The 17,383-nt window shown below is 34.2% G+C and overlaps 1 protein-coding gene across 2 annotated transcripts in view; it reads right to left on the reverse strand.

The window, feature by feature from the left end:
- The window catches only part of PTEN (phosphatase and tensin homolog), a 94,960-nt gene that overhangs the window by 13,069 nt on the left and 64,508 nt on the right, over positions 1 to 17,383 (reverse strand). Inside the window, exons 5-6 of one of the 2 annotated variants that reach the window (XM_070043825.1) lie at positions 6,175 to 6,316; positions 1,102 to 1,268 (exon numbers count right to left, since the gene is read on the reverse strand). The exons of the other annotated variant lie outside the window; for it this stretch is intronic. Coding sequence (XP_069899926.1) covers positions 1,102 to 1,268; positions 6,175 to 6,316 — 309 coding nt within the window. The remainder of the gene's footprint in view (positions 1 to 1,101; positions 1,269 to 6,174; positions 6,317 to 17,383) is intronic. 2 annotated transcript variants of the gene reach the window in all.

Genomic DNA, 17,383 nt, shown 5'->3' on the forward strand with positions numbered 1-17,383 from the left:
AAGTTACTGAGATATACTTAACTTTTATTTATACAGAACATGTAGGAAATGGGTTTCTGGTGAAAAAAAATCAGTTTTACATTTTGTGATTTTCCAGCTACCTGGATTCTGGATAAAGGAAATTATACTTCTTTTGACAAGTCAAAATAGAGGTTAAAACTTTTGTAGTAAATGAAGCTTCCTCTTATTTTCTCTCTCAAAAAAAAAAAGCTAAAATTCAGGAAAATGAAATCAATCCTATTACAGAGACTGTCTAAAGATTAGCAATACACTATCTGGTATGTTTAAGGAGGCAGTAACAATATACACAGCTAATGTTTTTGTTCATTACTACCTAAAAATTTTGCACCTTAGGTTCACCTTAAATGTTCACACTTAATATTTTAAACCAACACAGTTTGTTTTAAAATGAGCCCCTGCATTCTCTAAATATAGCTCAGTGAGATGCAAACCTCACTAACTTTCTAAACCTGCATATTTAAATAATACCACACTTTTTTCATTCTTTATTACTTCCTCTTCATATTTATTTCTCTAACTAAAAATCAAAATACTCAGTAAATTTGAGGAAGCTAAATATAAAATGACCCAGTCTCAAGAAACATTAACCAAAATGGGGGAAAAGTGGTTTGTGTCATTACACAAGACCACAAAACAGATTTTATTTATACATACAGACCAAATTTTTTTTTCAAACTCATGGTCCCATGTTAACTTCTCAGTAATTAATCATCCCTTCTAAAAGGACTGTAACTGATTGAATGGGATATGTATGCAATCTTTAATACTTTTGTAAAATTTATATGCATAACCTAAGTTAAGGAAAATTCATCTCAAATTATAATGCCACATGGCCGTTTCCTTCTAATAGGACTATTTACCATTAATAATGGCTCACCGATGCCATAGTAAGAAAAGCATGTGCAGATCTAATAGAAAATAATTCATGATTCATTAGATGTCAGTCATAAAATACATCTTTTAGTCTCTCCTTACAGAAATGACTTCTGCCTAACTAAATGCTTTAAGCAAAAGATCTGAGGTTACTATTCAAGGTATGGCTATTCTGGATATTTTTCCCAATAAAAGTAAAGTGCAAACCTTTTTTAGCATCTTGTTCTGTTTGTGGAAGAACTCTACTTTGATGTCACCACACACAGGCAACGGCTGAGGGAACTCAAAGTACATGAACTTGTCTTCCCGTCGTGTGGGTCCTGAATTGGAGGAATATATCTTCACCTTTAGCTGGCAGACCACAAACTGAGGATCTGCGTGGTCAAATACATAACTAGTATCACTTCACAGGAAATACCTTTAACTGTCAAACTGTCAAAAGCTATTTTGATGATTTAATATCAGCAATATACACAAAGTAGTAATTCTGCAACTTTAACCCCTGATCTAAAACAAATCAGTGGATAGAAAATAATAAATGGATAGCTAAATAAATAAATAAATACATAAATAAAACAAATCAGCAGAAATAAACTAGGGCAAAGTAAAATCAATACAAGGTTTTCCCTAATTTGAGCCTTCAACATAAGGTTCTATTACTGGTATTAAAGTCAATTCTATTTCATAAATAGTAAGTACCAAGACTGGACTTCTAGCACTGTACAGTAATATCAAAATTTCAACATTACAATAAATGAACTGCATAAAAAGTAACTTTTAAAACAAGTATTTGCTGCAGTATTTTAAAGTCTCTACCACAGAATAAAAACCACAAAATACCAATCATTACACATTCACAAGAAGAGAATATAATCTATAACAAAGTTATAATATATTCCATAAGCACAAGTTTCAATATTTATAAAAATTTAAACCATAATTAATTTTACTTATAACTCATATTTTATTTTTAAAGGTATATAAAGTCACCACCACAAGAAACAGGAGGAAAGAGATTTGAAATGTCTGCAAAGAAATGCAACAGACATCAAGTACAAATTACAGCACAACCCCCCTTTCTCCAAAACACACTCCATTTTCATTAACAAGTACTTTGGCTTTGACCCATGTGTGTGTTAAAATAACTGGTAAAATATGACCTCTCAAGATGTATCATGCTTATATTAGCAACGCAACTAAAAGGCAGGTAAGTGTGAACAGGCAAGGATTATGTTTTTTATTTTTAAAAATCTACACATAAATACATTTATACCTAATGACATTAATGACAGAATTTAAAGTCATGAACATTAAGATCCTAGGACTTTAAAAACTTTAAGTTACCTAAATAATTTGACAAAGGATAATTTATTTGTAGTACACCAAGTTCAAAAACAAGAGTTCATTAGAAAAAAAAGTAATTAACCTGAGGAGGTAAGAAGTGGGTCTTGAAGTTTCAAAACATACCAAGATAATCAAGAAATAAAAACATAAGCTTGCATAAAGTGCATGAGAAATACATATATATAGACATAAATTTCTCAGCACCAAAGGCATCATCCTTAAAGACAAAAAAAGAAGTATCACATTCTTTACCAATGTGACCAACAACTGAGGACAAGGCAAAAAGCTTATTCAGGCTAAAATTTTCCAGTGTAATAAACACCTGCTGGCTCATCTATATAATACCTAAAGAGGTATCATCAATCACATAATAAATAGTAGGCTTCATAAAAGCATGAGGGATTATTCCAATATGGATTCGTGAGACATTTATCATGAGAAAAAGGAACTCTAAAAAAGGGAAACATTACACTAACAACCTGTCAATAATTTTCACTTCCTTGACTAAAGATTCAAAGTACAAGGAGCTATTTTACAAGACTTTATTTGATACTGAAAATTTCACTGGGAAGCCTAGTTTGAAGAAGCAAATAAACAAGGTATGATTTCAAAGCTGTGATAAAAATCAACCAGGAGGGAAATGCCTTGCAATCTTATTAATTCAAACTCCACTAATTCAGAATCTGATAATCCTGATCTTAGGACTTTAAAAAGCAAATTAACTGTGTAAGCCAGATTTCAATTAAACTACATCTAAAATGTGTACCTTCAAGAACTTTAGAATTATATATACAATTGATAATCTAATTAGAAATTAATTTTTTGAGGAAATATCTAAGCAACACTAAGCTAAAACATTTTAATAAAAGTAAGTAGAAAATATTTCTTCAAATCACTAAAGAAAATAATTTTCTTTACAGTATGAATTTCACATTTTAGATAGATAAGACCAAACTTAACAGTTGTCCAACATTAGTATGGTTCTTTTGACTTCTAAGACACAACTCTGAGATATATATCTCTGATATGATCAACTGTGTTCTAAAAAGAAGAAATGAAGAGGCTGATATGTAGCAGACAAAAATTACAATTAAATTTTCTTGGATATATGCATATTGATATAGTATGAGAGAAAAATCACACTGGTCATCTTTTATTAACTTTTTCAACCCTTTCAGATACACAGAAGATAGTAACCTTTCCTTTATTTAGAAATATTAAGACAATACTCAAATAAGAAAATGGCTGTTAACCCCTGACAACTTTGCAGAAGATACTTTATTTTCACATGGTCTGTTTTCTTCACTGATTCCTCTTCCTCCTCCTGAACCCACACTGTTACAAATCCTATTTGTCTCAGCCTTCACCCTGTTTTCCTCTGAACCTTCCCATCTTCTAGCCCCACGCCAAATTTACATGAAAGGTTTAACTGCTATGTCTCTTTCCTAATGCTTCTCAAAATATCAGGTATATCTCTCACCTAAGTTCAAATCCATACTTTCAAGTACCCACTAAATATCTTCATGTAAATAGCTCACCTTTACCTGATTTACAACATGTTTAAAACCAAAATATCAACATTCATGTCTCCAAGTCTCAGTTATTCCCTTTTCTGTCTTCCCTTTTCTGTGAATTATTCACCTGACCAGAATAAAAGCTCCGACAAAATATTTAGATATAAATGGCAAAAGAAAAACTAATCACATCTCATTTGATTGCCCAAGCAAAGCACATCTGGCTTAAAGCAAGTCACATAACTGCTTTCCTTTCCACCATTTTTCTCCCTCTTGCAATCACTACCTTCTACAAAACTATACCTAAATACAGCTTATTAAGCCTCTAGTATGACCACTGACACCACAGTATTTATCAAATCAAGTATGATATGCCCATTTGGAGTCCTCCAACGGTCAGCCACACATTCGGTTCCTATTCTATTCTCCATCTCTATATTTCTTGCCCAGCTCATTTCCTTCTGCTGTGCTTCAATTCAAGCTATTTCCTATTGCCTGTAATACTTTCTTTGGTTTTAAGGCCAATCTAAACTGTATGCTTTCTCAAATGTTCAATAAAGAGCTGGACTTCCTTCATGAAACTATTTGACAACCCCCGCAAACTTGATTTTTCTAAATATACCATTTATGATTTATACATACAACCTCCCATTAGTTATATATTACTTATACTACAGCTTTACTACATAGTATTAAATCATAGTGCATAAACAGAGAACCAGCAAATTGGTAAAGATTAAAAAGATTGCAGTAGTAAGTTGAGAAGTTTAAATGTAATACACTGAGAGATCCAACACACACACACACACACACACACACACACACACACACACCCCATTTAAATGTAGAGCAGAACTGACAGATGTTTGCTAGAGAGACCAATGTGAAAAAAAATTACAGTAGATAAGATTATTGAATTGAATGTTCTCTCTCCCTTATTATTTCTCTAATATTTTATACCTTACCATTTGGCTCTTACAGTGATATCTAATACTATAGGAAGAGCGTGAGCTTTTTTATTTTCTTCCTTTTCCCTTCTCCACTATACATCTAAAGTTCCTGTGCCAATCATCTCTGATAGCCTAGTACCTTGTACTCTGGAGTTTTAAAAATTGTACTGAGATGACAAAAGCATCAGTGAGGTCTCTTAGAAGCCTTTCATATGCTGTGTTAATAGATCTGTGGTCTCTGATAAAGTTATTTGCCCTAAGAATACAGAAAAGATCTAATGAAGGTGATCACACCTATCTGACAAAGATAAACAATATCAAGAAATTAATTCCCTAGGTATAAATTAAGGTCAGAAAAATTTTAATTACATAAATACTGTCAAGAAGCAAACTTTAAGCTAAAAACTGAAACCATCAACAAATTGCAGAATATCACTGAAATATTATTAGAGGTATTAGAAAAAGTAATACAGTGGTATCTTATCTAGAAACTACAAAATTGTATTCTGAATAAATAAAACACAGTTCTTAAACATGAAAACATGACTGATCACTTCCAAGGTAGAAACTAATATAAACAACTCTGTAACAGAAAAAAGCAGCAACAGTCTGGTCTTTTACAGGGCTGAACAATACTTCCTTCCATGTGTTCTCCCTTGACTACCTGCTTTGGGTCAAAGTATTAAGGTTCCTATCAGTTTAGCTAAGAACTCTGGCGAATGGCAGAGAAGCAGAACGGGACCAGGGTGACTGAGGTAGGCTTACAGACGTTAGGGTAAGAGAGAAATAAATTAGAGACAGACATCAATGACATGATCCTTATTTAGTACTTTTCTAGGAAGTTTCAGATTTCAAAATATCTTCATATTGTTGATGAGCAAAGACAAAGAGAGGTAGATGATGTGCCCTCGGTTATATAGCACATTAAGGACAAATCTAGCACTGGAACTCCGATCTAAATCCAGGTTTTCTCTAATACTCCACACACAATGAATCTACCCTATTCATTCAATATACTTCAGCTTGTTGCCATCTCTTATCATCGTTTTCTTTTTCTTTTTCTTGTCCCTATCACCATTACTATTAATATCTAGTCTTACTAAGATATCAAGGAATTGGTCCTTGCCCTAACACCGGTAAAGGGATGAATCCCAATGCTACTCTCATGCTGACGGGACAGGTTATTTTAGTCATCTAGTCAGAATATAGGCTGCATTTGGTAGCTGCAGCACAGAATATTTCTTTCATAAATATAATTTGGCTTCAAAGACATTAAAACCCAATGGTCTTAGCTTCCACAGCCCAATGTGCTGAACAACTGAGCTAATTAATTAGTTTGGATACTTAAGAAATATACAAACCTGCATAAATTTTAAGTGTGGTAAATTTCTTTTTAGACTTTCATATAAACTTCTAGCTATGTTAAGAAAAGTGTTCCAGTACATCAAAGGATGAGAATTTAGAGCACTTACTGCAAGTTCCGCCACTGAACATTGGAATAGTTTCAAACATCATCTTGTGAAACAACAATGCCACTGGTCTATAATCCAGATGATTCTTTAACAGGTAGCTATAATAATATACATAGCGCCTCTGACTGGGAATAGTTACTCCCTGGTGGACAGAAAAAAAAAAGAAAAGCCAAATTCAAAAGAAAAGTTCCATTATAGTTATTTCACTAAATCGTTATGGTAACTGGGTTGTATCCATTGAAGAACATATATACATTAGAAATTTGACCTTAAATGATTTAATACTTAAATCCAGCTCAGTAATAGAGTAAATCAAAGCAACATCAATATAAAGGAAACATCAGAATAACTTTTCTCCCTTAAAATACAATTATCATAACACCCCCATCTATTCAATGGTCACAACAATCTCTGACCCATGTACCCAATAAGCAAAGGCCACTGCATATCCAAAATAACTGTCAAAGGCCTCTGCTCTACAGCTGTGCTCTTTACACGTAGGGTTCCCCACAAGCATGTACAGATTCTTATTCAACACAGAATTCCTCAAAAACTTGGATACCTATTTTCCAGGCAAAAGCATATCAGAATCAGCAAGTCAGATAAAGGCATATTGCCTTTAGGAGGCAGAAATAGCAGCAGCAAAAAGTGATGCTGGCTTTAGAACCCAACAAAAACAAGAGTATGCAGTTGACATAAATGTATGCAATAGTTTGACAACAAAGGTACTTAGAGATGTCCCTGAGCTACATACACCTCTTTGCATGTAACCAGGGAAATACATAATGTTTTAGAAAAGTTAAGTATTACAGTGCTAAAAATATATACAATTCATGTGGTGTTTAAATGGGGACCCTGACTTATCTCAAAAAAAAAAAATCTACTGTGTGCAGCAATGCACTCACTAATGATGCTGAATAAGTGAGGTATTAGGGAACTTATCTAAGGTTTCTTTTCCTATTACATGATATGACTTCAGAATAATTTAAGCATTTAACTTAGAATTTGCAATATTTCTCTTTTGGATGTTATATTGGCATATAAATATGCCAGTGTGTTAAAAACTCTGGACATAAAAACTTTTCTTTCCCCAATGAAAAGTAGAAAGTACATTTACGTGAATTTAAAGAAAAGCATGTTGAATGGCAGGTATATAGGTATTTGTTTCAGTATTCTTGGTTCTTTTTTAAAGGTCAGCATGATTTTATTACAATTTTAAAAGTACATAAAATGCCAAATAATGGATAAAAGCCATTTCATGGGCTTTCCTGGTGGCGCAGTGGTTGAGAGTCCGCCTGCCGATGCAGGGGACACGGGTTCGTGCCCCGGTCCGGGAGGATCTCACATGCTGTGGAGTGGCTGGGCCTGTGAGCCATGGTCGCTGGGCCTGCACTTCCGGAGCCTGTGCTCCACAACGGGAGAGGCCACAGCAGTGAGAGGCCCACGTACCGCAAAAAAAAGAAAAAAAGCCATATCTAATCAGGACTAATGAGCTAAGATTTTGGCTATAGTACAAAAATCATATAATCAGAAGACTTGGATTTGAATGTTGACAGTCAAAACACAAACCTTGTTTCTGCAGGAAAATGAAGACAATACCATCTTCACAGGATTCTCATGAGGATTAAACACTAAACGCAGTTAGACAAAAGCATGCTAAAACAACAGAATGTTACAGAAATCTGAATCAGCAGTTTGAGAAATTCTACCTACATTTAAGGTATAATTTTGGAATTGCTGGATTTTTAGTTCTACATATTTTTTTAAAGAAATGGCAATAAAACAGTGTTGCTTTGAATAGCTGCTACAAACACTAATGCTAAAAATTATCATTAAAGTTTAAAAAGTGTTTAAACTTAAAATTATTTTTTATACATTATTTAATGCCATTTCAGCAAAAAACTTATTCATATGTATCAAGATAAAATACAGAACTGCAAAGCAGGTTGGGGGAAACAGCAGACAGAAGATGGGTGGGTGGGAGGGAATCTTTTTTGAACCATGTGTATTTATAATCTAGTCTAAAAATTAAAATTAAATAAGATTTTAAAAATTAAATCAATGGAAGTCTACTAGATGACCAAGCTGTCAAGTTATTTATTGGGGTTTAGTGGAATGATAGATGATATTTTTTCTCTTTATCTCCATTCTTGGTGTAAGTTTGCATGAAATAATTAAAAGGTTGTCAAAACTTTAATTTTACTCAAGTAGCAAGTGACTGGTAGCGTATCTGTAATGCAAGTGTTTATACACCCAGTTAATCCTTAACAGAAAGGCAAATGTGTAGAGAAACAGTGTTATGAATCTGTAAGTTCTCACCAGCAGATTAATAATTAATGTGTAAATACAAGATGAATCAAAATTATTGACACAATTCAAAGAAAAATGGTGAAAAACATAATTGTAAATTTATTATTTTACTATCAAATTATGCATAATTAGTCTTCTGTACCTTAACTTTGCAATCCTTACCTACCTGTTAGCTTACCGGCACCTCAAATTCAATGTGTCCAAATTAACAGAAATTAAAAAGTTGGGGAGAAATCAAAAGCTTTACAGACAAGCAAAAGCTGAAAGAATTCAGCACCACCAAGCCAGTTTTACAGTTTTATATTAGATCTTGATATCTGGTAATGAATAAACTCTTGTTTTGTTTTCCTTAAAAAAAAAAAAAAATTTGGAAGGCCCAAATGTGTATGGACCATAGCCCTTAATGTGTTGTCCTCACTCTGTTCTCATCTCTTACAGCCATCATGCACACTTACTAAAATTTAATTAACAATACAATGTATTGTACAGAATACACTATAATCTAGGATTCGAAATAAAATGAGTAAAACTTCCACACTAAGTTGACAATGTGATTTGTAACACTTCAAATATATTTCCTGAATGCATACACTGAAAACAATGATTCATGTGCATGTTTTACATACAGCATCTTGAATATTAAGATTAAATTTAAATATGTATCTTTTTAAAAATCTGAGAAATGAACTTTTTACTGATTTTCAAAAATTCTACATATCTGAAAAGAGGGCTGACCTTTAAAGCTCTTGAAGATTAAAAATTACTACATTTTCAAATTTTCCATTATTTCAGTTAAATTAAGACTAATAAAAATCAATTCTATTCTTGAATCAAGAATTTTTAATCTAAACTGATCTATAACTATATCCCCCAAATATAGTTCTATTCTCTACCACTAATTATTCCCCTTTTCCTACTCTAACCGTGAAGAAAAATACTTATATTCTTAACTTTTTTCCTGAAGTAAAACTTCCAAAACATTCTAATTTTAGCTAAACTTAGCATTCTTCAGATTGACTTAGCATCATGTTCCTGGCCATCTTCTCAAAAGGCAGCCATTGCTTCTTCAATTCCCTTATATTCACAGACCAGGAGGATATTTGGTGTTCCTCCCACTATTCCTTCCAATCCACTTTTCCACTGTCTTACTCAGTCTCACCTATTCCAAATCTGTATCATTCAATAACTCTTTCTTCTGTTATGCACTTATTAACACTTGACTATAATGATTTCAGCATTTTAAAACCTCTCTTTCTGTCCTGTCCCAAATATCATCCTCAAAGAACTAAGTTCCCATTTTACTGGGAACCCTGAGGTCACCCGATGTGAGCACCCTCAAAATTATTTTCTCTCGTCTTAAAATCTTTTTAGGGGCTTCCCTGGTGGCGTAGTGGTTGAGAGTCTGCCTGCTAATGCAGGGGACACGGGTTTGAGCCCTGGTCTGGGAAGATCCCACATGCCGTGGAGCGACTAGGCCCGTGAGCCACAACTACTGAGCCTGCGCGTCTGGAGCCTGTGCTCCGCAACAAGAGAGGCCGCCATAGTGAGAGGCCCGCGCACTGCGATGAAGAGTGGCCCCCGCTTGCCACAACTAGAGAAAGCCCTCGCACAGAAACGAAGACCCAATACAGCAAAAATAAAATAAATTAATTAATAAACTCCTACCCCCAACATCTTAAAAAAAAGAAATCTTTTTAGTCCTGATATTTTCTAACAGTGTCTCTTCATGTTCACATTGGTTCCATTTTTGCAAGTGTTCTATTAATTTTCTCCTCTCTGGCTTTTGCCTTTATTCTCTCCACCTGTCTCCTCCTAATGAAAAAGCTCAGGTAATGCTTATCCTTTATCCAAAACAAGCAAACAATTCTAAGACCAAAGACCCACACTCTCCCCAAAATCTTGTATCTCTTTCAAACTATCATCTTCTCTCTATATATAAACTCTTGAGAAGCCTCTACTCCTTAACTCTTGGAAATCTGTTATTATGAGGCTGATTTCTTAATGGTCATTAGTTCTTAATGGTCATTAATGGTCATTTGCTACTGTTTTCTTATTATCATCGTGGCTCATTTTTTAGCTGCCATTTTGAAAACTCCCTGTTCCTTCCATAGGATACACTCTCTAAAGGTTTTCTCCTGGGACTTCCCTGGAGATCCAGTGGTTAAGACTCCCCACTTCCAATGCAGGGGGCGAGAGTTCAATCCCTGGTCAGGGAGCTAAGATCCCACATGTGGTGCGGTGTGGCCAAAAACAATAAAATAAAATAAATAAATAAAATAAAATAAAATAATAAAATAAAATAAATAAAATATTTTTAAAAATAATAAAGGTTTTCTCCTATCCTTACCAGTTATCTCTTCTCTTCTTGTCCCTAAATGCAGGTATATCTCAAAAAATTGATCTCAGCTATTCCCTCTTTATATCAATCCTATCTACTCCACTGGTTTAATTATGTCTTACACATTAACTCCAAAACCTGTGTCTCTCAATATGACTTTGTTCCCAACTCCCAGTCCAGAATTTCCTACACTTGGACATTTCTAGCTGGAAATCTCAGAAGCACTTAAAACACAACATATCCCAGAACTGAAGCTTTCACATTCTTGCACGGACCAACCTCTGTTATTTGTCATTATACTCAACTCACTGTCTTCTCCAGCATCTGAGCCGAAAATCTATTCTAATACCATCACCATCGTTGAGTGAAGGAAACAATCTGAGAGACAGCAGTGATATACACAGGGTTATAGTAAAGAGAAGTGCGGGAACCCCAGCACTATGGCAATGGTCCAGGCAGCAGAGTCGAGGCAGAGATTGGTATATCAGTCAGCATATCAACTACCCGGCATATATATATATATACACACACACACACACACACACACACACATGCACGTGTGTCTGTGCACGCAGAGACACACACACACACTCCATGCAAAATGGAAGGCAAACCAGAGGTTAAGCTTGTTTAGAATACTCATACTCACGATTCCTTCACGTCTATTCAGATGTCGAAATCCAGATTTTTTTCTCTTTTTTAAAAAAATTTTTATTTTATATTGGACTATAGTTGATTTACAATGTTCTGTTAGTTTCAAGTACAGAGCAAAGAGATTCAGTCAAAACCCAGATTTTGACTTTGAAATGCTTCTCAGAATACCAGTTCTGGTTTTCTGTGGCCTTTCTATTCAGTCGCCTCCTGCGATTTTGCAATAGCCAACTGATTATCAGCCTTTCATTTATCTATTCCCCAATTCATTTTTTATGCTGCTTTTGGATTAATTTTACAAAAATATAAGATTAATCACATTACCAAATAATTCAAAATGTTAACTGGCTTTCCAGTGTCTACCCAAATGACAACAAATTTATCAAACACTATAATTCTTTAACAACCTGAAAATATAGCCTAACCTCTTTTTCCACTCTTATCCCTCACAACTCCCTTCCACGTACTCTTAACTTTTCGCCAAACCATTTAATTTCTCCCATATTATACTTTCTGGTTTTAAAAATGTTATCTTTATCATATTGAGGTAGAAGGGCTATGCAAGCAGTCATATGGGGAGTTTTACATACTTTCTAACACCTGGACCAATTTAAATAACATAATTATTTGATGCTTCAAGGTCTGATAGCAGCCATCTGAAATGCAATTCACATCAGGTACTTCTTGAGGGCTCCTATTCATTTTCACTCTTGGATGGTCTATTCAGATTTTGGATTTCATCTTGAAGCATTTATTGTCCATTTTCCATTGAAATTTTCAAATTAATTAGCATATACCTGAATATAATTTTTAATGTCACTTCCACACTGTAGTTTTATCTCTTTTCTCAAACTTCCAACATCTGATTTTTTGTTTTCCCTCTCTTTTCTTTTTCCTTTGATTGTCTTAAAAAGAGATGTATTGATTTTATTGGTATTTTTGTGTGTGTGTGTGTGTGGTACGCGGGCCTCTCACTGTTGTGGCCTCTCCCGTTGCGGAGCACAGGCTCCGGACGCGCAGGCCCAGTGGCCATGGCTCACGGGCCCAGCCGCTCAGCGGCATGTGAGATCTTCCCGGACCAGGGCACGAACCCGTGTCCCCTGCATTGGCAGGCGGACTCTCAACCACTGCACCACCAGGGAAGCCCTATTGGCATTTTTATACAGTGTTTGGATTTATTAGTTCAAATGGCTTACTGTTTGATAATTCATAAATTTATATTTTCATCTTTATTAATCCATCTATTTGTTATTATCTTAATAATATCTAATATAAATTTCTATTTCTTCATTGTCCAAAAGTTATTTAAGTAAGTGGCTTTAAATTTCCAAATGGTTGATTTAGTTTCATTAAACTTTTTAACAAAATCTCTCATTCTATTGAATTGTAACCAAGGGATGAGGTTTATATATTTCTACTTGGAGGTGAGATTTTATGGTTGGCCTAATGAATTACTAATATTGATAACTGTTTTGTGAATGACAAAAAAAAGAAATACATTTTATGGTCTTGTATTATATTATTCAAGCCATCTATATATCTTCTTATTTTGTACCTTCCTGATCTTAAAGTACATTAAAAAAGATTCCTACTAGCATTGCTATCAATTTTTCTTAATTTCTTCCAGTTTTTGCTTAATATATTATGATGTTATGTTTAGCACTAAAAAGTCCATAACTGCTAAGTCTTCATTGTGGAGTGCACCCTGTGTTAAAATAAAATGACATTCCTGATCCAGTTTTACACATTTTGCTCCACATCAATACTTTCAAATCATCTTCTTTAAGATGAATTCACAATCTAGATTCCTCAGTTTAAAAAGTAACTTTCTACCTCAGTAAACTTTTCACTGGCACTTCTAAACTCAGAAATAATGTAGATGTTTTACAATGATAGTGTTTGCTTGAAGCTTGGAAATCCATGTTTCAGAGTGATCACAGCAAGATTATTACAGGAAAGTAATTCAACAAAGGAAGAAATGTGGCTTTTAGGAATGCCAGTTCCTACAATGACAACATATAACAGTAGTTATTGGATATTAAGCGGCATGCCAGACATTTTACATATATCCCTAAAACTACCACCACTTTACAAGATAGATCTCCTCTATTTTAAGGATAAGAAAACACTCCTGGTGCACATAATCACCTTGTTCAAAAACAAGATTTGAACCTAAATATGAGTCTGATTCTAATTTTTTTTACTCCTACGTCCTGGGTTTTACTAACAGCACGCATACCAACTATAACCTGAAAGATTCACAACCTCTCTGAGCTCTTATTTTTCCCACCTACAAAAAATCTCCAAAGCTTAGAGTATTACAGTGCTTCAGTTCTACGAAACAAATTATAAGTAGTGTATTAAATAGTGGTACATGAACCATAGAATTCTTGAGAGTAATATGAAGCAGAAAACTGATATTTTTATTATCCTTTCCCCTTTGGGATGCCATCTCTCTCCCTGTGGTTTGGGAGAGGGGGACGGGGGGCCCTATTCTTCAGCTTCAGATATATGGCCCAAGCCTCTGGTCAGAATGTTTGGTTCAGGGATGGGTACATGCCCTAATCCAGGTAAACCAGAACCTAAACTAGAAATTTTTGCTCAAATTGTAGCTCTCTTGCCATCGCAGTTGCTAAAGTACACAGCATGTAAACCTGGAGCTACTACCTTGCCATTACTTGCAGAGTCTGCCTAAAAATAAAGTATATAAAGACAAAAAAAGAGAGTAGAGAGAGAGATTTCTGACATCTGTTAAGCATCGAGATTCAGGCCAGAGTTTTAGGGTTATATAAGCCAATAAATGTCTCCTTATGTTTCAGCTATTTTGAGTTGGGTTTCTGTGACTTGAAACTGAAAGAGTTATAATACATTATAACACAGTCACTTTTTTTTTCCTTTTTAAGTTTCTATTTCTACTTTGGGGATCAAAATAATAAAGAAAAATAATTTGGACAGGAGAACAAAGAACCGTAGAAAGGATACTGGATTTGAGGTTAGGAGATATGGTTTTGAGTTGTTACACAGAGAGATTAAATGACCTAGGACAAAATGATCTTTGCAGATCTGTTTTATCATTTATACTAAAATGGGTCTGAAATAATTGCTAAGGTCCTTCAAGGTATAAAACTCTTAAAATTTTATGAATATACAGATTGGATAACAGGCTTAAATACCATGTATTAGTGAAACAGTTTAGCCCAGGAGAATTAATGTGTTAGAAAAAATAAGAATGTTATATTTGGAGGTTTTTTTAAGCCAAAAAAGAGGATAATTATAGCTTACTTTGTTTGTTTGTTTGTTTGTTTGTATGCACTTCCATGTTTATTGTAGTTCACAATAGCCAAGATACGGAAACAACGTAAGTGTCCATCGAGAGATGAATGGATAAAAATGTATATATACATACAATGGAATACTACTCAGCCTTGAGAAAAAAGGAAATTCTGCCATTTTCGACACTACCAATGGACCTTGAGGACGTCATGCTAAGTGACATATGTCAGACAGAGACAGACAAATACTGTACAATATCCCTTATATATGGAATCTAAAAAAACAAAACAAAACCAAAAACTGAACTGGAAAACAGCAGAATGATGGTTACCAAACGCTGGGGGTGGGTGAGGGGATGGGAGAGATGATGTTTAAGGGTACATACTTACAGCTAGTAGATAAATAACTTCTGGAGATCTAATATAAAGTACAGGGATTACAGACAACAAAACTACATTATAAACATTAAAAACTTGCCAAAAGACAAGATCTTATGTGTTCCCACCACTAGAAGAAATGATACTTCTGTGGCACAACAGAGGGTAAGGCTACAATGGTAATCATACTGCGATATAAATGTATCAAATAAATATGTTGCACATCTTAAACTTACACACTGTTTTATGTCAATTATATCTCAATAATTAATCAAGGAATAAATTAAAAAATAAAAATGAAGCCTTAAACGGTTTTAAGCCCTACAGTAAAAATGTACCCATTCATAAGTGTGTCCTTATCTCCTTAGATACAATTTTAGACAACAACATTCTTAGTATCCTAATTTCTTTTAAGTTTTAAATGCTTCAGAATTGAAGGCTTCACATAAGACAAAGTTTTGTAACAAATAAATATTTGCAGAGCTGTTCTCAAGTGTCCAGCTATCCTGGCGTGGCATAGCAGAGAGTGCATATGTACTAATTCAAGTGTGTACTCTCAAACACTGCTCTTCCCCTGCCACCCAATAACAACAACAAAAAACAACCGATAAATTGTCATGAGTTTGTCAGGAAAACCAGAAAGAAGTCATAAATACATTTCTTTTCCTGTTACATCTACTTCGTTTGTTTTTCCTTACTTTGTTTTAAATGGAAAGAAAATGAGAAAATTTCATTAGGTTACCATATGGGGAAATTTAGTAAACAGACTAGAAAAAAATAATCTGATTATATATTAGAACATAAATTCATTCCTCAGAGACACTAGAAAATTTCCTCTTCTTGGGATCACTTAGAATAAAGTTAATATTTATTATTTCTAGAAGATAGAAGTCTTCATTAAAGGTAAGCTAATGAACTCACATAGAGAGATCACAATACATAAGAACTTTAATAACTGCTTCGAAAACAAACCCCCCCCAAAAAGAAAATCAAAGCCTCAAAATTTTTTCCTGAGAGTTTAATCAAAGAAAGTAAGTATTAATGCTTACTTTACCTGCTACCATTCTAGAAGCAGGAAGACAAGAGAGACAAGAGAGACAAGAGACGAGAGAGAGAGGAGAGATTCTGGGTAAGAAGTTTCTCTCTCTAAATTCAGAAATTTTGGGAATCCTTCCAAAATATACACTTACCCCTACTGGTAGGATGTTTTAATTCTTTATTCATAGTCTGTAATAAATATTGTGAGTTATCTGCTTTAATTCTGAAGCATAAGTACAAATACAGACAGTGTAAGGCATAGATTAGATAGGAAGCAACCCTAGGAGCTTTATTGGGGTGGGAACCATCAACAGTTCATTTTAGAGTAATTTGCCACGTGCTCTTAAAGCAAAAGATCAAATATGCAAAGAAACGATTCCTAGAGAAGTATAACATAATTGCCTTCTTGTAAATTATTGAGTAAGAAAGTCTTCCCTCAAGTAGTTACACCACTCTCAGAAAACTTTTTTTTTTAAATAAGAGGCATCAGTTGTACTTCTCTGCAACATTCAAATCCTGAAGTATTATTTGGGTATTTTACTAACACAGCTGCACATCTTATGGTCAGTTGGCACCCACCACTCTGCCATTTAATTTGTACCAAGTCTGCTGAGAAAAATGTCAAGACTCTACCAGGTTAATTTGAGGAGAGTCTCTTCAAAGTCTATAAATCTTCACCAAAAACATGACAACTGGCTCCTCTTTCTTCAAAACAAGAGGGAGGAGGGGAAGGTCGCAGTGGGGGCGGGGGGGGGCAGAGAAAAGGAGGAGGAAGAGAAAGAGGGTGGGGGAGGAGGAGGAGAAACATTCTGCTCCTATAAAAATGTCACCAGAACACAATTTTCTTCAGCTTCTTAGTGTTTCTCCTTAAAATTAAGGCTACAGCAAAAGAACATTAAAGACATTTCTAATAAAATTAATCCTACACAAACTGATAAAATGTACATATCTCCTGTAATAGTGGTTCACAATTACAAAAATGCAAATCTACAGACACAACCTATAATACTGGTAAGATAATAAATCTCTCTAACAGATATTTCAAGAATAAAACTACTTTGGATAGTCAATTATATTTATTATCAGATAACTTATTTCTGTGGAAGAATTCCACAGCTGTATAACAACAGCTCTACCACGCTCAGCTAAGTTTTCTTATGATAAGTTATATTCATTAAAGGTTAAAAAGAAAAAGAAAAAAAAAAAAATATATATATATATA

This window comes from Globicephala melas, chromosome 16 (assembly GCF_963455315.2).
Source record: "Globicephala melas chromosome 16, mGloMel1.2, whole genome shotgun sequence".
NCBI lineage: Eukaryota > Metazoa > Chordata > Mammalia > Artiodactyla > Delphinidae > Globicephala > Globicephala melas.